Consider the following 27920-nt stretch of genomic DNA (forward strand, 5'->3'; position numbering starts at 1 on the left):
CATCTTTAAATAAAATCTGAAATGACCGGACAACAAAGTAGGTAAAAAGGGAAAACAGAACGATGACAGTTCTTCAAAATCAAACTAAAAGTAATATAACGACTTAAAACACATTCATGACCAACATCTACCGACTGGATAGACACAAGTTTGCGGAGGGTTTAATAGTTTTTTTACGATATTTGTTCTTAGTATCAGATATAGGTGTCCTAGATTAAGTATATAAACATAGAAAAATTTCATAAAAATAAAATCATCATATATTTTTTCATTTGTTTAGTACCACCATGAAACAATGTATGAAAGCGTATGTTTCTGACTTACAAATTTAATTCACAAAACACAATTAAATATAAATTGTATAGTATTATGTTTTCAATAGGTTTTCATATATGAAAAGAGTATGGTTTTTCATATGATTTTCAAGAACATGTGATTTCATGTATTTTTTTTTAAAACACAAAGTACCAGTTAAAGGCTTCTTGAACTAGCCATAGTGGAAAAGGTTTAAGAACACACACACCAGGATTAACAGTAGAAATAAATAACTTATATCACATAAGAACATTATGAAATATATTGACTAGATAATTACCGTTATATATTTTCAAAAATCACAATTGCTAGACAAACGTTTCATCAAATTTAAAGTTACTTTTGTTTTTCATTAATTTTTTTCAGACATAATGTTTCCACAGTCATTTTGAAGCTCCAATAGAAAACTAGTTAACAAAAATATTAAACTCGTTTTGACAATTGTTAAAATGTAAATGAATAGTCGATTTAGACATATAGAAAGACATTAATAAGATGCCGTTTGAACCATCTTGGTTATATTATTCTATATTATTTTTACGTTGTTTTTTTATAGAGTCACGACTACCCTTTTAAGAATTCACGAATTTTGTTTAATAATTCATTTCCATGGCATATGTATTGCTACCCATGAGTTTCTCCAGAGAAATTACCTTCCATTATTTCTAAAATGTAAAACCTTTTCACCTACGACGAAGCCGTTAAAAGGTTTTTACTTCTTGCAGAAATCGTAATAAGTAAAAATATTTCCAACGTTAAAAGCTAATTGTGATATTGGAAGACTAATTATCAATTTGTCGGTGTTTGATAAGTCCATACATTTGTAGTAGGATGTTCAACGTCACAAGACCCGCCTTGTTATTGACAGGCTCGTATAAAAATACCGATGTCGTTAAATAAGAGGTACTAAAAAGATCAAAAAGGAACTAAATAAAATTTAATTTTATATTATTGGCATACACACTACAGAACTGTAAGTATTACTTTAACTTAATGTGAGGGCAACAATGAACAACTGTACAACTTAGTTTAAGAATAATATATCATCTTTTAAACTTGTTCACTACGATGTATTTTCTTTAAAGAAATGACAATTTTATATACATGTTCATCCAAAACAGCAAATATGAATTGTTCATTTACAAAAATGTTCATTTTTACTTCTATTTTCATAGTTTTCTTCTGTCCAATATCCATTATAGCTAAGAAAAAAAGCTTATCTCAGTTAAACGAAAAACCTAAGAATATTTTTAGGTATTGGATTTCTTGCTGCCTGCTTTATTGAGTTTGTATGGAATCTTTAGTCCTTTTTTTCTCGTTTTTGCTTGTAAAGTTATATACATTTAAGTGAATGCGTGACAGTAATCTTTTGACTAAGGTCAGCCATCTACAATTCACACATTTTTTAATACTTAATGACCATAGAATTTTCAAACGAATTTATCATAATAAACAAAACTAAACAGATGTATTCCTGCTTAATAGAAATTTAGACGTATTTTATTCCTCAAATGGCACGTGGCTTTGTGACTTTGTTATCTATAATGTACAAAATAATCGCCTTTGCCCTTTGTGTCAATTGTAAAACTTCAAGTTCAATTTCCCAATTCTATAAAGATCAATTTGAATTATAGACTGTTGTACTGAAGAACATTAATATCCAATTATAAGATCGTTCAGAAAAGGGAAATACTACCTTTCTACTTCAATTCCCGAAGTTTACAATAGCGTAAGAGTGTAAAGGAAATGATGTTCCAACGAAAAGTAAAACGGATGCCTAATTTGTAGGTTTATTTCTGTAATAAGTATTGTCATAAAGTTCTAATATTGAACGAAAACGTAACAAAGTTGAAAATAGTTTTAGTAATAATGCAATAAAAAAATCCACCAAATATTTCATAACTAGAAGAGAGAATTACAAATAATAAAATCTGTTATGACAAAGTTTGGAGTTAAGATTTAATAAAGATAAACCATAAAGTTTACTCTAGTGCAATTGAAAAATGTAACAATTACGAACAAAAATATAAGAAAGGTCCCTTCATTGACTTTAACCATATTAATCATACATGATGAAATCAGCATCAATATCCCTCTTCTTTGTATTATCTTTTTCACCGCGACAAATGATCCATTGATATGGAAAATTGTTTCTAGAAAGCAAACTCTCTTCAATGGATTCTAGGAGGAAAACAAACTCTCTTTGATAAAGAAAACAATGCATAATACTTAGCCATGCTTTAACAAGAGACTTGTAAATGGTATTATTTACATGTCTGCCTTTATCGAAAAATAATCTAGTGCTATGGGAATGTAAAATGGAGATTGCATATCTGCATGAGTTGAACATAATAAAAATAATATTACACGGATCGGTTATAGGTTATAAATGTGTTTTGCAATTAATAATATAAACTTGAATGAACGACAATGTATAACGTGGGCTGAATATTTGTCAAAATAGTACAAAAGCAATTTTCAAAGAAACTGAAAATCCACCAAAATTTTTTTTAATGATTAAACAAAAAAAAAACAAAAATGGTAAAAGATACGTATTGTATGGAAAATCATGCAATTGATAGGATTACAAGTGGACAACCAAAATGTTTCAGCTGTTTGAATCGTATTCAATCAAACAACACACTACATGTGTCATTTGACACAGTATGCCAAAAGACAAGTTGCAGTCTCTTCATAACATTAGATATTAAAGTGTAGTACAATCCATATCTGATTAGATTCTCTTACAAAATACCTCGCCGTAAATGTTCATATTATAAAACTCATAAATTTTCAAATTTTAGTTTTCACAATCCCTTGTATGTATCTACTTCCAATGAATCATAAAACGAATTAATCATTTTATGGTCTGGTAATAATTCCATCTCTCAAATAACAGAGTGACAATGAATTCCCTGTCTCCTCTTTAGTTTAAATATAATGGAATAACAATATACCCTTTAAAACATATGTCGTTATAGATTTTTAATTTACCCCAAGGGTATATACTATAAGACTTTCATTTCAACACAGTGTTTTATGGAGAATATGAAGCTAAGTGGTATCATAGAGGTAATTCAAATAGAAAGCTAAAGTTCTAGAAAATTCTAATTTTTATTTTTCAAAATAAAGAGAATCATTTTCAAAATGCCCATGCCTAAACGGAAGGTACTAATATAAACTTTAAACAATAAATATATTTGGATTAATTAAATTGTGAATTTTTCTGTATATTTGTTTGCCACTCTAAACATTTATTTAAAATGTAAAAAACAAAATCACACCGCACCCGATCAACTAAATGTATTAATCAAAACATTCGCATATTAAAGGTATATATATATGTTCAGTAACAATACCAACATCATATGAGGATGAGGTCAGAAATATTACTTTTAAAGACTTACATTGCTGTCATTTTCTACCAGGTTTCAATAATTCGCATTGCAAACGTTTGTTGCGATTTCATACCATGCTTTTTAACGTTGAATCTTCGTATCAAATGAATTTCAATGATGTGATGTTTTGGCGGATGATCTAGCTTTAGGACCAAAATTCTACCAACCATAACCTTTATTGATGGTTGGAAATTTCAGCGGTATTTTCTCTAAAGTTACATTGTTAAAACACGTAGAAATAAATGAAATTTAGATTCATATTATTAAAAAAAAAAGAAATTCTGCAAAATAAAAAAGTTATGTAGTTTGTGCATGTTTTTAGGATGGTAAATCAATAATTATAATCACATACGCACTGCTTCCAGAGTTACTAGTAATTGAATTTGTTTAAGGCAGGACATTGCAAAACGGAGGTCCGATCAAATTGATTGATTGGTTGTTGATGTTTAACGCCCGAGCAGTAATACTTCAGTTATATTCAGGCGATGAACATGGAATGGGTCATAAAATGAACATGAAAGGACACTAGGATAATAGGGACGACAAATTTTAATTGCCAAAGGGAGGGGTGGGTAGGGTCGGGCAGTTTAGCCTCCTGTGGCGGAGCTCAAAGGAGGTTCCTATTCCTATCGAATACAACAGCAGGGTTCTTTAACGTGCGAGGAACGTGGCATCTTTCCAAACACGGTGCCCCACTATGGTTTGTGGTCGGGTTTTCCGTATTATAGTCTGACAACCTCAGCATGTAACACGCAAGAGGTACCCCATTCCACCAGCTAGGGCACACAACCCAGTTGCTCTGTGGTCAGAGCGCCTAACCCCCGACTAGGTTTCTGAGCACTATTAAATCGCCTTTTACGACAAGCTTAGCGCTGCTGCAGACTTATTCTTTTGACACCCGGACCTGCACGGGGCGAGCTCCGATCATAGTTATCGGACGGTTTAAATACTCTATATCGTTACATACTCAATATGTCCTTTTGTAAATGCACAATATTGTAAAAGTAATAACAAATTTACCCACTCATAGTTATTAATTGAAATGCAGAATATTTAAAGAGTACACGAACCGGCTAAATCCAGGCCAACATGGAAAAATGAAATAAGCCTCTACATTCCCGACATTTCAAAGTGAATTGCAATTGAACCCGGTGTTATGGCTAGCCAAAAACGCTTGCTTCCATACCGACCATAAGAGTTCAGGTGTACGTTAGTGTTGTCCACACAAGAGTTAAAAGGGTAAAACAGTAATCCTGTCAGCGTTGGACTTGTGTAGTGAAAAAGACATCTGTGGTTACATTTTTAATCGTTCCAAATTATTTTGTAATAAACCGACAGGAGAGTGGATAAGGCAATAATTACTTTATCAGTTTAACTTCAAGCCGTTGTCATATTAATCATAAACAACTACTCGTGGTGAATGTATTCTTCAGTTCACTGGTGTAAGGGGACATCCCAGAAAGAAATGTTCTTCCCAGACGTTCGTATAATCTGGTCTAGAATAAAAAATTAATGTTTTACCACGCAATTTTCATACTCAATCCAATGTCAAAACAATTTTAAAAAATCTTAAAAACATCACGTGCTCGTCGGTCATGTAGATTTTTAACTAATATGAATACACGAGACGGTTAATGGATAAATCAGATTGAGATTTTCTATCGTATTTAAAACAACTTGTCCCCTGGGATAACGTCGAAACATATTAACAGTCTTAAACCTCATGGATTAAAAAATATCCGGATCATTGCCTGGGTAAATTAGAATGACATTTTGTTAATGGATAAAAATGTCTGTGATAATTTCCTGGTCAAGAATGTATGACTTTCACGAATTTCTTGTATTGGACAATATTATGTTATAGCAATGCAGGGATATGACTTGAGGTCATTTAATCAGGACATGAACTACGAAATGCAGATTACCATGCGTAGTCATAAAACCCTCTCTTATACCAGTAGCTTATTAACATCTTTTATTTTCACTTTCAACCTTTTGTATCATTGACCCTTTTTAAGAAAAAAGTTTCCATATTCAGAATATGCTTTACTGAATCATCTTTATTATTCGAACAGCATTCTTCTTACTTACAAATGAGATTTGATTGGATAGGACGTTATGTAAGTGTCAGAAGCCTAATACTATCAAGTGCCGTATTTGTCAATTATTCTCCATTAACTGAAACTTTACCAATATTTTATCGTCAAAACTCATCGATGTACATTAAATAAATTTACAAAGCTATTCTTCTGATAATAGTTCAGAATTGAATAACTCGGTATTCGAGACTATTACACCAAAGCTTCCGGTAAAATGTCGACTGCTTCCGTCACCGTTTACAACATCGTGATTTTTCCTGACATTGGAGATCAAAGTAAATATAAGCATGGTAGAGCCTTACAACACCTTTTAACAACAGAAAATCGACAAAATAGAAGGAAAATCACGATTTCTCATGCAAACTCAGTTGAATTGGATGTAAGAGAATATCAGTTGAGACGTTGGGTAGCTTGAAGCTTGACCTAATTGTATTCAAATGACAAAGTTAGAATCATATTCATATTTTCCACATAAGGGTATAGAAACAATATGCTATTTGAAATACAAAAAATACCAAACAATGAATACCCAACCACAATCAAATAGTAACTGTGTTTTTAAGATTTAGTTAATATTTCCTTTTTCATTATTCGTATTGTTTTGAATAATCCAAAACTGCATCGACGTTATAAATTGATAGTATTGACAGTTATGTCAGCACAAGGAAGTAAAATAATTAATTGGCGGTTTACGTAGTACTTTTACTACATAAGCCTTGAAATAGTAAACAATTAAACTTGAAATCAGCAATCCAACTGTTCCTAAATTATAGCACATGATGGAATTATTAATGAAATATATGTGGCTATGTATCTTCATGTAATATCATAGTTCTGAAGAATATTTGTATTCTGTGGTCTAACTTCTTAGAATTGAATTATAGAATAAAGTCAATATCGCAAAGACTACCAGTTAATTTATCTGTTTCCTTGCAAAATGTATTAAATATGTAAATCTGCTCTCCCTAGATACTCGCTATAAATTTTGATAGTATTTCACGTTTTTTTTTCACAATCAAACTTTAAATTCACCTAAAAACTTGTTTGAATCAAATTCAACAATAAATATATTTACAATGTTTTATGTAATATTAAAAGTATAACGAAAATTTCATCAAAATCAACTATTATTGGTATCAAACTAGTCCATTTTAGAACATACTGGATAATTATGTCATAAGTCATATTCCTTGAAACATAAGCAATCGTTTCACACTCGAATAAAAATAAGGGGGAATCGATATATAATCTATTAATATACCAATTTAATGGACACAAGATTCAATGATCAACGTCACATTCAAAATATTATGTCAACATATGAAACAATAAGTTGTCTACAGTAAATGACAATTAATATTCGTTCATCCCCGTTTAACATGTAAAAACAAAATTGCCGCTATGATAAGCCAACTCTTGGCAATGATCAAAAGAAGGAAAGTTTATATAACATATGGAAACATCAAGGCAAAAAATGAAAAGTTTAAAAAAAAAAAAAAACTGAAATGATTCAGACTTTATTCAGGCATTTTTGATGGAAATGATGTGTTTGAATCAAATTTACAGGCACTAAATCCCAGCGTCTACGACGGTTCTTGTGTTTCCCGAACATTGCTTTATAATGCAAAAAAATCTTAATTCTTTTTCTAAAAGGAATCTCATTGTTTGAATCTAAAGTATATTATGTAATCACGTTACTTTTGAAACTCATTGCTCTAACGCGTTGTTTAACATCAATTCATAAGTCCGTTAGCGAAAGCATGTTTGAACATGTTTAAGCAACTACCATACTTGATTTTTAATATATAAATTAACAAACTCTTTTCATTATTATGTATTTTCAATACACAGGCTGCGATTGGCACGGGCCAAATTTTGTTTTCAAAATATGTTCATTCATTGCAAATCACAAACTCATGTTTTCCATAAAATGAATTTGATGGTTTGTAATAACACTGAAATGATAAGAATGAATTAATTACACAGCATGCACTTCAAAATTTAGACTAAAGAGTTATGTCTCTTTGATATGTTCGTAATTTAGTTGACTTGTTAAGGAACTCAACATATAGTCATCCAGTTTTGATACAGAACATAAATCGTTTTTCCTGACGTCATAAGTTTAACATTACATTGCACCAATGAATTGGTGGGACCATAATTACTCTCTGAGCCGGTCATATCATAGGGTTTGCCTGATTTCTACACGGATAGACTCTTATTTCGTCTCGGTTTTTTACACATTCTTTTTTTATCCGAAGTGTAAATTCAGAATATTGCTTAAACCGGTACCCTAATACAAAAGTCACCAGCTTAGATATGACATTACTTTAAAGTTTACCATACAAAACGATTCATATCTATCAACAGCTACTCTGTATTGAATTCGGTAAAAACAAATAGCAATAATTGTCTATTGATGATAAATAACATGATATAAAACTCAAAACACTTTAAAAACACAGGCCGAAATATTTAACTTCTTATAATATAACGTTATATAATGGATAAAATATTGGAGTCACTGAAAGGTAATAACAAAATTGTCGAACGGATAAAATATAGGCATTAATCATAATAAAAATTAAATACAAAAAACAAATGTCAATAACAGGGTAAAAACCAGAAAGTTGGAAATAACCATAATGGTACAGCCATTTCCGATAAGAATGGTGGTTTAAACCAGCTTTTATAGCACGCCAAATCTCCCGCTTCAACTACAGCTCATTATATTCGGTATATTTCAACATAAACGGCAGCATAAGTTTACCACAGGTCAAACTTGGTAAAAGAATAAATCAAGTGAAAACATACTTCAGCAGAAATCAAAAGAATCCTGGGACAAACACCAGACAGGGAAAACAGACATACACAACAAAGAACATAAAATAACCAACATTTAGTATCAAATCAGTATAAAAGATATGATATATGAACAAATGAAAATGGAAGTAACTAAATACTATAAAATTCAGGTAAACCCAATAAGTCAAGAGTTACAAAATAAGTCATCAGCTTTGTGGCGAAGACGTGTCAAGTTCAAAAAGTAAATAACGATATTCCAGTTAACACTCCAGAAAATAAATTCGTTGATATAATGAAAATCCATCATCTATAATCTGTTGGTCAGAAACAAAATAAGATCTGGATATTTGAAAGAAGTAAAACTTATCGGCAGCGTAATAACACACCTTGATAACTAAAATTATTATCACGTGACCAAACACCGCCAATAGTGATTTTCCTTTCGATTTTTCAAATGCAATACATTCAAAGTTCAAAGTGGTTATATTTTATCGATCCCTAGTGATCTGGCTCTCTAAGTGACAAATTACATTAACATGGTGTGAACTACGTTTATTGACTTAAATTTGTCTTCATTGAACGTCACAGTAACTTAATTATTTCATTCTAGGATTTTAAATGTTAAAACTGCCGTTGCTATTTAAGGCGATTTGTCGTTTACTATGGAATCATGTTTCCAATCATGTCTGAAAAACAATTACTGTATTCAATACATTTTTCAATGTTACTACTAAATGTATCAGTAAATTGTCTTATAAAATCAGACAAAAATGAAAAAAAAAGATTGTATAGGATTGTTTTGTTACAAGGATCTGAAACATTTCATATAATTTTGAAATGAGCAACAAAAATATAAGCCAGCTGTATTCCACTAATCCTTTAAATCAATTTTAAAAGAACTTAATTTGCTAAAGTTAATTAATACCGATACAGTTAACAACCGGCATTTTATAAGATTAGGTGTAAATCAACAAATATATGTTCTGTACCTTTACTTGTATCTTATTATTTTCATCTTGAACTTATCGCGTCCTCCCAACAAAGTTCAAGACTTTTTTGAAGTTGGTGTTTTCCATGTTTTACATGTATTTCAGTTCTTATAATTACATTTTTTTATGTTTCTCAAACCTGACCGCAAACCATAGTGATGCACCGTGTTGGGAAAGATGCCACGTTCCTCGCACGTTAAGAAACCCTACTGTGGTATTCTCCCGGAGTAGAAACCATAGGGCTCCGCCACAGGAGACTAAATTGTCCGACCCTACCCACCTCATTTCATCATCATTTCATGTTCATTTTATCAACCACTTCATGTTCATCGCATGAATATAGCTGAAATATTGCTGCTCGGGCGTTAAACCCCAACAAAAACCAAACATATGTTTCTCTTATTTTATTTGTATTTTATCTTAGATATATATAGAAAATCGGCAATCACAAGTCTACTTCATTGTGGATGTGGCCTATATGAAAAGTTCGAAGATGTGTTTCATTGATTCATGAAAAATCACGTGTATTTTAATGATATGCAGAGTAAATATAATTATTTGTATTGAGTTCTTTTTTTTTTCATGTTCATTTCTTCTATACTTTTTAACCAATTTTGAACGGATGCAATTTTATGCTGTCCATTTATTTCGATTCTAATGGGATAATTTCATTTTTGTTTTACATTTTCGCGACCTTTCACGGTAATTGTAGACCCGCCATCTTTGTCCATATTTGGCTGTACACTTAACGCTATGTCAGTTGTAGTGGACGCCAGTGAAACTTTTCTTTGTATTTTTATAGTTGTTTGCATTATGTGAATTCACAATGTTCACACATGGACAGATACAATGTCCATTCATTGACGATTGTTATTGTTTACTTTCATACATGATGGCGCATGTGACACGTTCTATCGTGTACGTGTAAGTGAGTTTTACGGAATGTAATATAACTTTTCTAAAAATAACGTTAATATTTTTAGTAAATGTGAATTTGATGTTCATTCACGCTACTGAAACCAATGAAAACAGCTGATACACATTGGATTGTTACGTGTGTTTGTTAACATGATTAAGTTGGGCAGTAATTTAACACACACAAACCACGCCCAATAAGTCGCGTGCTGCTCATATGGTTATCGAAAATCAACCACAGTTGTGGTCTCAATGCCTTTTCAGGACGTCATATTAAATCTGTAATTTACCTAATATACCGGAAATGATTAACCGTGATGGAAGCAGGAGGTTAGCGTGCTATTGATCTGCTTTAACCAGTCATTTTCATCGAAAATGTTTGAACTAATTTTGGACAATTGTGGTGGTTTCTAACTGTCCGGTTTTTACCTTGATGTTGTAATTTACTATACGGACGTTCCTTTCTAACTATTCTTTTTGACTATATGCTAGAGTTAATTAATTCGTAAATTTTGTTATTACCCATTTATTTGCCCATTTAAACCAAAATGAGCTAAACATGTTTGAACCGAACATTTTTTTTATTATAATGTATATAATTTTGAGGATTTCAAATATACTACGTCAGCTCCTCTGAAATGTTTGTATTTGATGTTTTTATATTTTGTATACAGTACTAACATTTCATAGAAAATGCTTTGATCAGAATTTAACAACTCTAATTGAAAAGTTCTACTGTCGAGCGGTATGGTAGTTTCTCTAATCATAAAGAACACTGAAACGTGTTTGGTGAACCAGCTTGAAGAATTTTACTTCCAGTCTTTAGTTTAATTGATTACCTTTAAATATCAATATAGTTTATCAATGACTGTCTACATCTCCAGTGTTTCCATTTATAATGTCAAATCTCCCTAAAATGATATTGGAATATTATTCAAACTAATAAGATTTGAAACGAATCTAGTCTACCTCTACAATTTATTGACTGCAACTTTCAGGCAGTTAAATCCATATGGTGCGTTCTACGTCAATTACTATGTACACAATAAGATTAAAGTTACATTTCCGTGTAACGATATGCTATGTTTTGCCAAGAAAACTTTAAATGACATTTTCCGGTTTTATATTTTTTCTATGTTGCGGTAAAGACCCGTCTGCTATGACTTACACAATACGACAATAGAGATTTAATTGACTGATTTTTTATGCAGTTCTGATGAGTGCAACTACTTGATTACAAAGTTTAACGCGTATAGAAATCAGTTGTTTTGTCTTTAACGGTGTTACACAGCGAGGATTCAACCGTGTACTGAATAAAATCATCACAAAAATAAACAAAATATTAATATAATAAAAAGAAACAACGTTTCTCTGAATAAGATAAGTTGGTCTAAAAGGTTTTTTTTAAACAATTATTGGACGATCACACCCAGTAAATTACTGACACATCATTACTCAATGTCCCTTCCGAGGTCATGAACAAAAAGTATAATTTTCAAAATAAGAAAAAAAGAAACGCGTTCCCCTTAACATCATTTTGTTTAAAAATTTAGGTACTCTTTCATGCAGTAATAAGGCAGTCGGAGATACACTTCTTCTCATTTAATTTGTAAATAATATCTGACTTGGAATTGCATTACACTACAACTAAATAGTTATTATTTCTAAGGAACATCAACCAAAAAGTTCCACGAAAATCTTTTCATGTTTCACCGACCATATATTACCTGCCGGGTTCCTCTATTGGACTACATAATTAATATGTACTTTTATCTATCTAGTACTAACAATCATGAATAGATGTAACAGGAAATTATTACTTTATACTGGTAATTTCATAAATAGCAAGACTTATTCGGAGAACTAGTATATACCACGGTATAAACTGTTACGTCACAATGTATTATCAGATGCATTTTTATCTGGTCTTGTAAAATAGAATGAATAAATAGATATGTCTATCTGGCCGAAACATCAAACGAATATCAAATTAAAACAGTACAAATATCAAACTAAAACAGTACAAATATCAAACAAAACAGTACAAATATCAAATTAAAACAATACAAACTTCAACCAAAATAGTGCAAATATCAACCAAAACAGTGCAAATATCAAATTAGAACAGTACAAATATCAAACGAAAACAGTACAAATATCAAATTAAAAACACATACAATATCATCAAAAATACTTTGCAAAATACTGTGAAACAATATCTTAGTAATACTTTTACAGGATGAACGCGATGTTACAATGGACAATAGCATTGTGTATGTTATAACCAGCATTCCAGTATAATAGATTTTAACTGTATCAACTTGTTTTAATGTGCTACATGACGTTGATATATCAGGTTATTAACTTCAGTGTTCTCGTCACTTAACTGTTTTACTGACGATAAAATCGTAAGTTCAACCGATCGTCTTTTGTAAGACATTTCGCTGCTTGATCACTGACAGCGAAATAGGAAAACTGGTCTTTAGTTCAACCTTACACGCTGTTTCAAAGAAGAAATCTGAACGGGTGGTTCTAAATCCCTGATAATTTTATTTGTTATGCTAAATGGACCTAGTCTTAAAATCCGGAAAATGTATTTCCAGATTTAAATGTCAACTATCAAGACATATTGACGAATGTTGGTAAATGAATTTATTCACTAAAGCCGTCGTGGTTCGTAGAGGCTGTTTATTTACTTCACGGCACACGATTGGGAAAGCGGCGTGATGTCTCAAACCCTTTTATTTCTTCGTGTATCGTTCAAAGGAAAAGGGAAATCGTTTTGCTGTCTTAATGATGAACAATAACAGACAGCAAGCGTTTCAATATGTCATACTGTTATGATACTTAAAAACTGAGTGAAAAAAAACTAACATCGAACGAAAAAGAGCGATGCTCATACACCTAGGCTTAGCAACATTAAGTCATTTAAAAGAGAGCATGATAAATATAAAAGAATATGACCTATATAGCTGATGTCAAATTTAAATTATTCGAAGGAAATTTTTATGATAAAAAGTGGCTCTATCACCAAAGAAACCCGAATTTAAGGTTCTTCATATTGATCGTGGATCATTAAGGTGTATCCATCTGCACCATGAATACTGATATATTCAACGGGTCAAAGTTTTCCTTTCCTCGTTTATCTACCCCGGACTTGACTTTTGATGAGCAAATCGGCGGTTGTTTCTAGAAAAGCAGAGGACGCTTACCCTACCGGTGCATCTGATCCCAGTTTTAGTGGAGTCCGAGTTGCTCATTTGCTTTTGTTACTTTGTATGTATGATTTTAGTTGCTTTGTGTTCTTTGTTGTGTATGGGTGTTTTCCGTGCTTGGTCTTTGTCCCTGGATTACATTCTTTTGATTACCGCTATAACCTTGATTCCTTTGATTACTATTTGATTACCGCTATAACCTTGGTTCCCTTGATTACTCTTTGATATATGTTGTACAACTGCTTATCCTTATATCAAAAAAGGAAAAGAAAATTGGAGTCACTAGACTCAATTTCTCATAAAGCTCGGCCCAAAATGTAGAATTTTGCCATAGAAATAATTCCCATTTCTTTTAGATTGTATGGTGTATATATATGCAGAATATATGCAAATTGAAACCATTCTCATACGCCTTTACTGTTGTTATTTGTTTAGCATAAACTACATTTTAAAGGTAAACAAAATTAAATATTACTTACATTAAGTAAAATTTAATTTTTGTCTGAAAAACTAATATGTTTTACGGACAAAACATTAAAACATATTGAAGAGAAAAAAATACTGGGCCACCAGGCCTTTTACAGAGATATATGGAAAATTGTCAGACCACCCTTTTTTTCTCTAAATTTTAATATTTGGTCATAAAAAATCGATGGATTGGATTAAAAATTCAAATAAGATTAATTTAATTTTTATACTAAGTAGCTATTCAAAAATTAGTTTTGCAAATCAATAGCATTTGAAATATTGCCATAATTGTGATGATTTTTGATAATTTTTTCTGTAATGGAGTAATCTCCTCCTTTCGATTCATTTTGGTGTACTTTAGAACACATATATTATAAAATAAAAGTTGATCACAATGATGATATTACCATGATGAATTCACATGAAATAGTATTCAGATTCCCTGAAATGAAAAAAAAAATAGAAATTTTTAAAATATACTAAATATGAGAGGCACCTTAAATGCTTATATTAAATATTATAATAACCCACCTCAAAATATACTTCAAAAATTAGTGCAACAACGAGGTTAGATAAATAAACTAAAAATGTATATGCTATTCTGATTAGTTGGGAGTTTCGTTTCTACGAAAATGCAGTCTTTTATCCTTCAAGAACAAAAAATAAACTTTGAATTTGAATCCATCATTCATGAGAGTTTTGGATTGAAGTACGGATAGGCACAGCAGGTTCCTTTGAACTAACTCTCAATAATGCTTCCTCTCTCAAGAAGAAATCACGACTCCAACTGTGTTTTCGTCAAAGCTTATCCCATAAAGATAATTGTTTTACGAGTAACTGCGTCGTGCCATCTTGTGACAGAAAGATATCGTCTTCTGGAAAGCACGCTGTAAGGGTATGGTAAAAATACATCTTGAATTTTAACCGCCCTTGAAATCTTGTATTTAAGTATAGCCATGAATTCTCTTGTTATGTTTAAAAAAAAAACCATTTATTTCTATAGATAATGATTTGGAGGTGATAAGGTGTAAACGACTTTTCTATCAAAATCAAGATAATAAATGGCTGGAATGTTATTTTTCAAAATACACACACACATACACGCAACAGGTTGGGTCTTTAATCGAAATTATTTCTATGAACGAAATAAACCCACGACTGTGTGAGTAATTTTTAAAAATTTCTTTACAAAGTTAAAAATGAAAAACAGGTAACAGTAACTGTTATCAATCGGAACTACTCGGCCTTTCTGGTTGCACGGAGAAAAACATCGAAGGTACATAGGCGATAGAATCTATCCGAAATTTGACCAATCTGATTCTCAAATTATAATTAAACTGGTTGATGTTTTGCCATTGCTTTTTTTCTTTGAAGAGTTATTCTTTATTTTTAATAATAAATTTTCTAAATTTTTCTAATTTTTTTGCGCCACCTGGTGGATAGAACTACTTTGATTCTAGTATGACTACAATTCCGGCAAATTGTTCAAGAAGAAATTCTCTTTTCTGCGTTTGAGGTTATGTCTTAGTGTAGCGGACTTGGCCGAGTTGTTCCGATTGTTTCGTTATATTTTTACTTGTTAAAAGTAAGGACATTTGCGATGGTTTTCATCTTTCCAGTCTGTACCTTGATATTGTAATTTGCTATACAAACGTTTATGACTGTTCCTTTTTGACTATCATCTAGAGATTTTCATTTTGGTAATTTTGTGATTACCCCTCATGCCTTTTACCAATACAAGAAATGTACTACCACGTACCACGTACAAAATGATTTAGAAAATGATACTTCGATCACCCTTTGTAAATTAAATTGTCAAATAGTACTAGCGAAAATGCCTGAAACATTTGGTAAATTGAACATACTCAAGATTTTTTTTTCAGACTAGTTTACCTATGTGTAAAACATACAGTGAAATGTTGGTTTAATTAATAACTCAGACAAATGCATGCTTTTACCACATTATCAATTTCGTATGATCCTCTCGGACACAAAAATAAACAACTTTGTTGTGCAAACATCTGGTGTACTCAGTTGCTCCAGGAAAGGCCATCAGTTCTTGCTTCATGCAAAACATCCTGACGGTATTTTTATTACATTTTATGGTATTCTGTTGTTATAGAAACTATGCAAACGGCTGTATGACAAATTAACAAAAGGGTAAAATAGGTTAATTTAAGGAGGTAAACCTAGGGTAAGAGACACAACTCTTAAAAATCATTGGAACGTTTGTATTCAGCATTTTACATCAATTGTATATAAGCATCTAATTCACTTGGAATCATTTTATTTTGCTTCAAACGAAAGCTGAAGAGGTTTGGTGAAATTGAATATAATACAAACATATCACTGATTTCATGAGTTACATCCCTTACCCTAGGTCTACCTCCTTAAAGTTATGTAGATGTTTTGTTATATTCAAAAGAGATAATCACTATCTGTTTTTAAATATAAATTATGATGAATGCATAAATTTTGCATTCTGTAAGTTGTTGAAATTACAACCGATACAGGAGTGTCTCATGGCCTCAGAAAAGTCACATCGACTTCCGATAACAAAAGCTGCTTCTTTTAGGAACAATATAGAAGTGACAACATACTGAGTCACATTTATGACAGAAACCCTAATGATGACAGACGTAAATAACGAACTTCTTTTGGCGATTTTAAGAACAAAATAGCTTTTTCATTAGCAGTGATGAGTGAAACCTTATTTCAGGACACAAATGATTTTACTGTCATTTATTGCTAGTTACTTGATGTCTTCTAGATATTTGAGAAGACCTAGATGAAAACATAAGTCTTAAGCAATACGAGAAACATGTTTTCATTTTGTCAGTTAAATGCAAACTTAAGTTTTACTAGATGCTTATACGTAACAGTAATTTAATGAATTACATACACAAAATAGTTTTCCTTAATAAAGTATGAATATGTCTTGTAATAACGAAATTTTCCATATATATTATCCATAACTGAAGATGTGTTCATCGGTTCGCTGTTTGATTTTGGGGGAAAGTCGTATATTGAATACAAAAAATACTTGTAGATTGCGTAAGAAGAAGATGTCAAAAAGGATTATATTAAATTTTAATCAAAGCAGTTACTTAATGTATCACCCGAAGACTCAGTATTCTTCGCCGTCACTGATCATTTTTAGACAAGTTAAATGATTTAAAGTATTGACAAACTTAGTTTGTCGTCCATTATAACGCAAGGTCCCAAGAGATGCACAGTTTAACCCTCCCTAATTTATCTGGTGTATAAATTGATTTTGTCTCGTTAATACATATAGCTCGGATATTTCCACTGAGTGATGCGTCAATTAATCACTGGTTAAATGAAAAGTACACGTCTCGGTTGATACGTCCTCTCCGAGGAGCCCATTACGTACGTTATATATCCGGGATTATATACAGTTCCATATCCGGAATTACATACAATCTACTAACTCACTATTGGTTAAGATTATATTGAACGAAGATATTGTCGTTACCGATATGACAAAAGACATTCTTACTTCTTACTGTGTTGTCTAAAACCATTTGGATGAATTAAAAACTCGGCATCGCAGCAAAGATGAAGAAACAAATGAAAGAGTAATCAAGGAAACCAAGGTTATAGTGGTAATCAAAAGAATGTAATTCATGGACAAAGACCAGACATGAAAAACAGACATACACAACAAAGATCATAAAGTAACTAAAATCATACATACAAAGTTTCAAAATCAAATGAGCAACTCGGACTTCACTAAAAACTGGGAGCTTGGACCAGCGTTCTCTGCTTTTCTAGAAACACCCGCCGAGTTGCTCATAAAAAGTCAAGTCCGGGGTAGACAAACGAGGAAAGGAAAACTATGATCCGTTGAATAAATCAGTTTTCATGGTGCAGATGGATACACCATAACGATCTACAGGTTCATGATGACGATGATAAAACTTCTGTAGGGATGACTTCAATCTTGTAGCAATATAACCCTGTTTCAGAAGCCTATTTGTTAGAGTTCTAGCGCGATACAAAAAAGTCTGCGTAGTTTCGGCAAGCTCTGGCATAACGTATGATTTGTGATATGAACACTCCATACGCAGGTGCCGAAGGGATGTTGCCACAGATGAAAGGAAAATTGACAATTCTGAATGAAAAGTCATCCCGTTTGTCGTGAAGTTTGGTCAATAGTTATCTTTTACCATCGATTTCTAAGTGTTGGTCAAGATATGAGGCTGAAAAAAAAATGAATGGAAGCTTGTTAAACAGCGAAGTTAAATTATACATGCATATACTTCATGTGATATTATCATAATGGTTTATTTAAAGATGGAACATTGCAATGAACTTTTTACCACCTACTACCTATTCTCTTCGCTCTAGGTGAAACATTAAGTCAACACGAGATCTCTCCATTCAGCTCTTTTCCTTGTTTTGGTCTCAGTCTCTCTTCATGTCATCAAAGATAATCAAGCTCTTCTTCGTCAGTCCTTGCCCAAGTTGGTTTTGGTGTGCGTACTGGTCTTTTCCTTAAGGCTGCTTTTGTAATGCATGATCCTTCCATTCTGAAGATATGTCAAAGCTATCTGTATCCCTTCTGTGTTATTTAATCAATTACGCATTTTGAGTAATTTTTATTTTGTTTGTGTTTGTGATGGTAGTTGGCCAAATTAATTTGCAAATCTGTCAGGGGCAGTTATGGTGGAAATCGACAGTGATTGCATGTCTGCCTTTGTAACTCTCCAGCATACAATTCCATATATCAGTACCGATTTTACATTGGTATTATACAATATGACCTTGGTTTTCGTGTTGTATTGTTTTGATTTCCAGAAGGGCTTTAATTCATGAAAAACTCTTCTTTCCTTTGCAAGTCTGTTGTTGAAGTATATTTGGGTTGGATCTTCTTTGCTTAATGCTGCTCCTACGTACACAAATACTTGTTTTATTTAATTGCCATAATAATATTTTTTTTATTTAGACGTTGACTTGAACCTCATTTCTTCAGTTTTCTTGGTGTTAAGGCGAAGTCGAAGTTGACTGGCATACATGCAGAGTCTTGATATTGTTTCTTGCATGTGGTCATCCCGAGATGACAGTAAAATCATATCATTAGCAAATTAAAAAAATGATCATGTAATCCCCTTTTTGAGTCACCCGTGGTCTTCTTCTTTACCCAGTACACCAGGAATAAGATGGTATAACTGATATAACTTCAAACCAGTCTGTCTCCTTATTGTTTCGTAAGACTGTTCAAATTACGTAAAGAACAATTTAATCAGAGTTGAAATCCTTTCTTGCGCTCCATATCATCTTATGAATTAAAAGTTCAGCCTTAGTTTAATCTATGCCTGCTGCCCGATTTCAAAGCTTACATTGCAATGGTTTTGTGTATCAATTCTTTATCAAGTCCTATTATTGTTGTATCTGGCTCTGGTCTATTCAATGCTCTGGTCTACTCAATGCTCTCAAGCCATCTTGTTAATTGTTCTTTCTCAGTTGTTATAACTTTGCCAATAGTCTTTAACATACGATATTTGGTTTGTTTTTCCACTAAGTTCTTTCGTTATTTTACATACAGTATTTAGGTCGCATCTCAATGCTGCTATTTCTGCTTTAACTGCATGCAGATTGATGATACTACGTTTATCATTCCTGACTGATTTCTTTACCCCCGTCTCTTTTTCATTGTATGTTTTTGCAGTTATTCTCTAAGTCTTATTTTTTTTTGTGTTCAAGACTTTCTCTTAAACCATTGTTCTTTCTTCAATGACGTTACAAGTGTTTTAAGACCACCACTGCTTGTTATGTCTTTTTCTGAATCCAATGTTTTTTTCGGCAGTATGTTGGTAGATGTGCTTGATGTTCTCCCATTGGTTTTCTAGGCTTGTTTGTCCTGTTCAAGGTTTTCTAATTTGTTCTTCAATTCTATGCAGAATTTCTTTTGTACGTTATACAATGTTGATAATCTTTCTATATGATTTACTGTTATGTAACGATTTCTTTAGCTTAAGTCTTGTTTTAGCAATAATAAGATGGTGATTGCTATTGACATCTGCCCATCTATATGATTTAGTTTCTAATAATAATGATTTTCTTCATTTCCAATTTAAAATCACATGATAAATTTGGTTTTTATCACGTTTTTTTTGGGAGGGGGGAATTCCATGTTATCTTATGTACTTCTTTATGTTTAAACAGGGTACCTCCTATGACAAGATAATTTGTAGAGTACATATTTGCCAGTTTTTCACCATTTTCATTCATTCTTCCAACTCCTTCTTTATCCATTGATCTTTCGTCGTTTGCTGTTGTCGTTTTTGTCACCTATTGCAAGAAGACCATCATACTGAGTTTTTATTTATAACATGTGCTTGTAATGCATCATAGTAAACATCTTTAACTTCTTCTTCTGCGTCATTTGTTGGTGCATAACATTGGATACCATTGGTCTTTGCATAGGTGGAATCAATCGTTCATTTATAGGTTCCCACTTTATTAACTTTTTTGCACTTTCCTTGTTCATAATCATTCTACCGCCTTCTGTATGCTAATTATCAGATCTTAATGAGCATATGGTGGTTTGGCTGTTTCAGACAGTCTTTCCAGATCCAGTTCATATACTATCGCTAACTCCTATGGTCGCAATTTCATAACCCATTTCTTGGAAGTCCTGACCTGTTTTCGAGTCTTAATACATTGTTCTTACGTTCCATGCACTAAGTTTAATGTTTGTTTGATTTATGTAATAAACTATTTTTTTATGAGATGGAGTAATTAGCCTCATACTCAACCCCGTACCAGGGCGATCAGGGTTTTTTTCGTCTTGGTTCCCTTCCAGTAGATTGGTTGTCTATCAAGACTGACGAGTCAAGATCTATCCGGTTTGTTTATCCCTTTTATCAGTAAAAAAATACAATTTGAATAGCATGGGGTAATGGATATCTTTCATTCTAGGGCATATGTTCTAATACCTTGCATTGACATTGTGGACGTTTGTAAACGATTTGCGTCATCAATAAATGATTATTACTCAGTGCGATTTAGACGTTTTGATAATAAACGAGTCAAAGTAAGGTTTGATCTTTCTTTATTTGATTTGTAACAAGCTTTCTGATTGGTTCGAAATAAACCGATTCGCCGTTTAGAAGTGTACACTTTCGCGAACCATGTTATTGCGTATAACCTGTTGAAAAAGTAAAAACATTCCTTAAATAATTTTTCTAATGCATAACATTATAATGAATAGATTGACATTCCTTCGCTTTGTACAAGGTCGTCGTAAAGCAAGTGCTGTAACTACGAATGAAATTTCCACTCGGTTCAAAATATTTAAAAAATTAATGTATCAAAGCGTGCTGCGAATAATTGACGAATGTATCCAACAGCACCATGAAAACTGATTTATTCAACGGGCCATAGTTTTCCTTCCCTCGTTTGTCTACCTCGGACTTGACTTTTTATGAGCAACTCGGCGGGTGTTTCTAGAAAAGCAGAGGACGCTTATCCTACCGGTGCACCTGGTCCATGCTCCCAGTTTTTAGTGGAGTCCGAGTTGCTCGTTTACTTTTGTTACTTTGTATGTATGATTTTAGTTAATTTATGATCTTTGTTGTGTATGTCTGTTTTCCATGTCTGGTCTTTGTCCCTGGATTACATTCTTTTGATTACCGCTATAACCTTGGTTCCCTTGATTTTTCTTTTAAATACATGCATAAACACCTTGTTAGCAAAAAAGTTTACTTTAACAACCAGTTTTTTTTTGTTTTTCGCTATGGAATGTTTAATTAGCCAAACAAGATTAATTATTTCAATTTGTTTTGATTTAGGAACAGTATATTTCTGATTCCGTTTGAATCAAAAGTGATGTAAATCAAGTATTCAGGGGTAAAACGATATCAGAATACAGAAACAAATAAGAAATGATTGCAATTTCATTTAGCAGACTAAAGATGAAACGACCAGAGATAAAAACAATTCTGAATATGTTTTATTGTAGTCCTTGATTTGATATAAATTTATTATAAAAAAGCAATACTTACTTAATTTTAACAAAGATGTTAAATGTGTTTTAGCTAGTACGATTAACATAGCATAGGCCTTCACTTCATTTAAATGTTTTTATATGCAATTACAGATTTCCAGAGAATGAATTTACCAGGAACACTCCTGACCATAGTTTACCTAATTTCACAGACTTTGGCCATTGGATCAGGTAACGTTTATATCAGGGCAAATATTCTTCCATGTGCAGGTTTTATCACTTAACTTAAAAGAGTAATAATACTGTCATAGCATAGGCAATGCGAAACGTACTATCAGTTGAAAACAGGACAAGTTAAACTTCTCTACGGCGATCAGCATTGGTTTGTGCTTGCATTTTAACTATAAATGTCGTTTTTAGCAAATTGATTAATCTGGTGTTTAAGCACATATTTCTTTATGTTTACAAGTTCATCAATTTTTACATCCCTTTTGATAAACCTTAATAAATAAGTAGCAGCATTTCTAAATATCAGACAAAAGGTGATTCATGCATGTCAAAAACCCACCAAATTCAGTTTTAATTCTTGTTCAGAAACAATTACTGATCATAAAACCAGTCTTATTTTTTCATTTGGTTGTTGTGCTTATGAGATAAAAATTATATAGACTGTACATGAAATTAGTATTTTGCAAGAGTTTTTGTTCTTGAATTGGTTCCATTTATTTGATTTTAGTGGGCGATGAATGTATGATTTTCTAAAGTGCAGATCTGAATACGGCAATGATTATTTTTATGTAAGAATATAGAATACGTAGACTAAAGAACATTGTTCGATGGGTTTTTCTACATCATGTATCAATTAACCATTGGCAGTTTCTGAATTTTATATGGACTGGTACTTAAATACATTGTTTTATGATATAGTTGATAAAGCAGTGATAATTTTATATCTCTTATTATTTTTGTTACTCCATGCACTTCGTGGATTATATTTTAAATCTATTTAGTCTGACACATCAACTACTCTTAACATAAGCAGCTGTCAAAGACGATTTCGTTGTTATTTCTAATAAAACATTCCATTCAGTCAAAAAACTCATACGGAAACTCTGTAATTATTGCGTATTGCCTCAATTTGTATTCAACGTAAATTATTTTCCATACATGATGTGAAAATTTTGCCGTCATGAAAAATATAATATATATATATATATATTATATCCGTTATAATCCGTTATAATTCAATGGTCAATCTTTAGCCTAATCAATAAGACTAAATTGTCTTCTATATGATTCTCATTAAATCCTGCAATGTCATTTAAGAAACTCACTGAATAATTTTTTTTTTTAAATAAATCAAAATTTGGTTAAAACAATTGCAGCAGTTCTGCAATCGTTAAAAGTACATCATTTGTAAACCACACCCATGATTTATTCTCCGGTCTCGATTAGCTAGTACACATGTATACAAAGCCCAAGTATTAGCGCATTTAAAAAGGGAGAAACTTTTTCAATGGGCTAAATAAGTGTAAAATATAATGTCATACAACAAACTCACTGTTTGATAAATAGGGATTTACCAGCAGAATGTTTGCGAGAAAAAAAACATTAAAATCCAGAGTTTAATATCATTCTGTAAGTAAACAGTGTTTAGTGTTTGCGTTTGACAAAAATTCAAATGTGATTCATTAGTTCATTCATACATAACAAGCAAATATTGTTATGATAAAATTGAACACAAGATACAGACATTTTTACCTGGAGTAGGGGGTGGGTGGAGTTTGGGTCCGGGGTTGCTTGTGACTTTCTTTTAAAATAGATAGCTTTTCAGCAGCATCAGGTGTCAATTGTTTTTTTTTTTTTTTTTTTTTATTGGAAAATCTACATCATTAATTATATGGTGGTAATATAATCACTTGTTGCGCTACAAGCGTATGCAACCGAAGTTCTCTGTTTAAAAATTCGCTATGTACTTGCGCAAATAAGTTAATTTATTCAAATATGAGGTCATTGCATATGTTTTTCACCTCAAAATTCATTAACTCATTTAACCAATTTTTGTTGGTATGGAGCTATTATAACGGATCCCTCTTTCTCCCACAAATACGTTAATTACAGTTACCAAGTATCTTAGTTCACATATCTCACAAGAAAGTCGGATAGAAAATTGTGTTTGAATTACCTGCATAAATGTTCACCAAATAAATGCTGTTTTTTTAATATATTTTACACTTTTACTTTTGCATTGACAGGATTTGAACAAAGCGATAGCGAGGATGCTGAGCTTGCGCATTCAATGCAAGTGCGTGCGCATATACCACGGTTTGTTGGTAAACGGACAGTTGATGAGGATGAAGTAGATAAACTATTATTAAAACAAGAAGCTGAAGTCAACGACATGGATAATTTGCAAAACATGCTTGATTATTTGCTCAAGAATTCAGATGAAAATTTGCAAGAATCTTCAAGATTCGCACAAGACTTAAGTCTACTTAATGACCAGGATTCTAATTCAGATCCAACTGAATTTGAGCGAGTTGCAAAATGGGCACCAAGATTTGTTGGTAAAAGGCGGTCGCCAATGTTCGTCGGCAGACGAAGAGCACCTCTATTCATTGGAAAGCGCTATGCACCAAGGTTTGTCGGCAAACGTGGGGCTCCGATGTTTATCGGAAGAAGAGGACATCCGTTGTTTGTAGGAAGACGCGATTCTCCATTGTTTATAGGCAGAAGAGAAAATGCCCGACCGGCTGACACAAGTTTTTATGTTGGAGGAAAAAGGTCAGTTGACGCAGCGAGTAAACAAGCGCGTGCAGAAAACAGCGCTGGCTATTCAAATTTTCCAACGCGTGAATCAAATGAAAAAAGGGAGAGGGAAATAGTAATTTTACCACAGGAAATGAGACTTATTCATGGTAAACCAGTGTACTCAGAGTTTTCAAAACGTTTTGTTGTACCCGAGTTTGTTGGGAAAAGGGATAGATTTTTGAAAAAATATGAAAAAATAAGCTCTGAAAAGCGTTTTGATACACCGTTTTTTGTTGGTCGGCGCAGCGATGACATGCTTTTAAGCGATTTAAGTGATTTAAATCCAGAATTTAGCATTTTAGCACAACAGCCTGCAATACATTCAGACAGTTCGCTAAGCAATATCAAATAGAAGCAGTAAGTGCGGTGTTGTCCCGAATACTAATTTAATATATATATATGTTTATCATATATCGTGCAAAATGTGCTAGCGCGCTTTGCTTAAAATGTGTTCAAGTACTGCGGAGTCATAGAGTAATCAATATCTCTCAAACTCAGTAAGCAATAATTACCTGAAAGTAAATGTAATTTATTTTACAAAAATAATTTACACGTTTAAGACTATTCGTGATTCAAGAGCTATATAGAGTTCATTTTAATACAAATTACTAAAATCTTAAAATAGAATATTTTATTAGCCACATAAAGTTAACAAGAAAATTTCTAACCTGCTTTAGTTAGAGAAAATGTTTTTTTTTTAAAGATGTGCTTGAACACATATGCAATTATGCGTTTTAATAGAAAAATAACATTATAAAAGCTTCAATATACAAGAAGCAATGAAATGCATGGCAGAACTATATTGTAACTATCTTTATTTTATACATACATATATATATGCATTCTAATCTTTTGTCTTTTGCTAAATTGTTTTGTTATGATGTAAAAATGTTGTTGTGTGCACTTAGTCTAAAAAAAGATTTTCAAATATGTCATCATTTTTTCAAAGTTTATTGAAAACGTTGAAGGCAGACTCATTCCAAGCAAACTAACCCATTTTATTTCCAGAATATGAAGAATTTCGATAAAATTATAACGTCCTGTGTTTCAGTTTGAATGATTATAATAGCCTTTGGTGTTTGTGTATTGCTATTAGTGGAAGATATAATCATATAATTAATATATTGTGGCTGTCTACACACACTCATCACATGTCTGTAATATATAAACATTATAAAAGAAATTAAACTATTTTAGAAAATGATAATAATGAAATAATGAAATGAGTACTCTAATCATGTCTATGATGAAAGGAATTAATATGTTCAAATTTAACGATTCTAATCTTTGACTGTTTCTATTTAAATTTCAATCTTACAATAATATTCATAAGATTTTACAAGAATGCAATGTCTTTGCAATAAGCAACAATTTTGTGATCTTCGCGTCTTTTTTTTTTATTTCTGTTTATAGATAATGCTGGCGACACTGACGCCATCGAGACAGCTCTCCAAATTTCTCAAAATCTCCTCACCACACCCGATAATGAAGACTCGTTAGAACCCCCGTTTCCTCGCAGTGTGAGTTTCCTCGACCGAGCCATATCACAGAAATCTTCTTATCTTGACTCTAAACATCAGGCGGATATTAAACGTCTCTTAGAAATACTACGCAAGCAAAACAAAAGATATGCGGAGTTTCTGGGAAAAAGATTTTCAAACATCTCCAAGCCAAACGACGAGAAACGAGCTATGGAATTTCTTGGGAAACGCAATGCTGAATTTTTAGGAAAGAGAGACGACACATATAATCCTGATAAACGTTACATGGAATTTCTTGGCAAACGTACAATGGAGTTTTTAGGTAAACGCGCGATGGAATTCTTAGGTAAACGGTATCGTTACAGAAACCACAGAAGTGGTGATTGGATTGGCTGAATCAATAGATATATCCTTCTTATAAAAAAGGCGACTGAATATACTGAACTAGCATTCTGTGTTCCTTTCTATATATACAATTGGTCCGATCAACTCCGAAATTTTAAAATACTTCTATTGTACATAAATGTGTTTATTCATCTTGCCATTCATACATCACATCAATGTTTCTATTTTTGTTTTGAATTATCGTATTGTATTTGTATGTAAGCTTTCTAGTTGTTATTGGTGATATATTTCGGGTGCGACGAGTGAGAATTAAAGTCTGAATTTGGAACATCTGTATTATTTTGTCTATGACTTTTATATATCAGGTCATCTGCTGGACATTTAACATCAATGAAATCTCCAAAGATAGTCAACATCGTCCTCCTGCAGTGGTTAGAAATGAATTATTTCGCCATGGCGTTTTAAAGGACTTATTCGTAAATATTTTGCTGATTCGAGAAATTAATTTTGTTGTTCCAGATTACAAATCCACATTTGATTCTAAAACATCCCTGAAAGGTAAAGTTTTCTAGCATTCTTGATTTCCTCAATAAAAATATTTGTCACTTTGGATGAACTAGGAGCTATTTTTCAGCGACAAATTGGCATTTCAATGGTACTAATCGTGCTCCTCTCCTAGCCGACTTGTTTTTTGTACTTATACAATACTGAGTATCTTTAAAATCTCGTAAAGAATAAAAATATAAAAGAGGCGAAATCCTTTACTTTTACATTCAGATAGATTGCTGATGTATTGCCCATTAACAACCTTTCTTTTGGTGAATGGTTACCTTCAATATATTCAATAGAGCTTAGGATAACGGAGACTACAGAAACAGCCTTTTCAGCATCTTTTTGGAACTTAATCTCGAATTCGATACCAGTGGTCATATCAGCACTAGGATTTATGATAAATGAGATGATTTTAGTTTAAAAATTATATGTTGTCCTTACCTTTGTAGCAATATACCTTAATCTAGTGCATATGGTGTTTATATTTCACAATTGATTCGCAACAGTAGAGCAAGTACTAACTACTCTGTCTCCCTCAAATATAATAAATATTGG

At 32.2% G+C, this 27920-nt stretch overlaps 1 protein-coding gene across 1 annotated transcript; it reads left to right on the top strand.

Moving 5' to 3' along the window:
- The first annotated feature begins 1148 nt into the window (after nucleotides 1–1148).
- LOC148626871 (uncharacterized) lies at nucleotides 1149–27141 on the top strand. The gene is made up of 4 exons (XM_088553178.1): nucleotides 1149–1288; nucleotides 22330–22407; nucleotides 24432–24960; nucleotides 26401–27141. Exons 2-4 carry the CDS (start codon nucleotides 22341–22343, stop codon nucleotides 26402–26404), a joined length of 600 nt encoding a protein of 199 aa, XP_088409304.1. The 5' UTR covers nucleotides 1149–1288; nucleotides 22330–22340; the 3' UTR covers nucleotides 26405–27141.
- Nucleotides 27142–27920: the final 779 nt, after the last annotated feature.

This window comes from Perna viridis, chromosome 1 (genome assembly GCF_037379345.1).
Source record: "Perna viridis isolate PV_CMFRI_1.1 ecotype Kerala chromosome 1, ASM3737934v1, whole genome shotgun sequence".
Lineage (NCBI taxonomy): Eukaryota > Metazoa > Mollusca > Bivalvia > Mytilida > Mytilidae > Perna > Perna viridis.

Bases quoted from the DNA above. Each gene is read 5' to 3' on its own strand.
- LOC148626871 (XM_088553178.1), top strand. From the start codon at position 22,341: ATGAATTTACCAGGAACACTCCTGACCATAGTTTACCTAATTTCACAG. The intron at 22,408-24,431 runs GTAACGTTTATA...TTGCATTGACAG, and splicing joins GACTTTGGCCATTGGATCAG to GATTTGAACAAAGCGATAGC.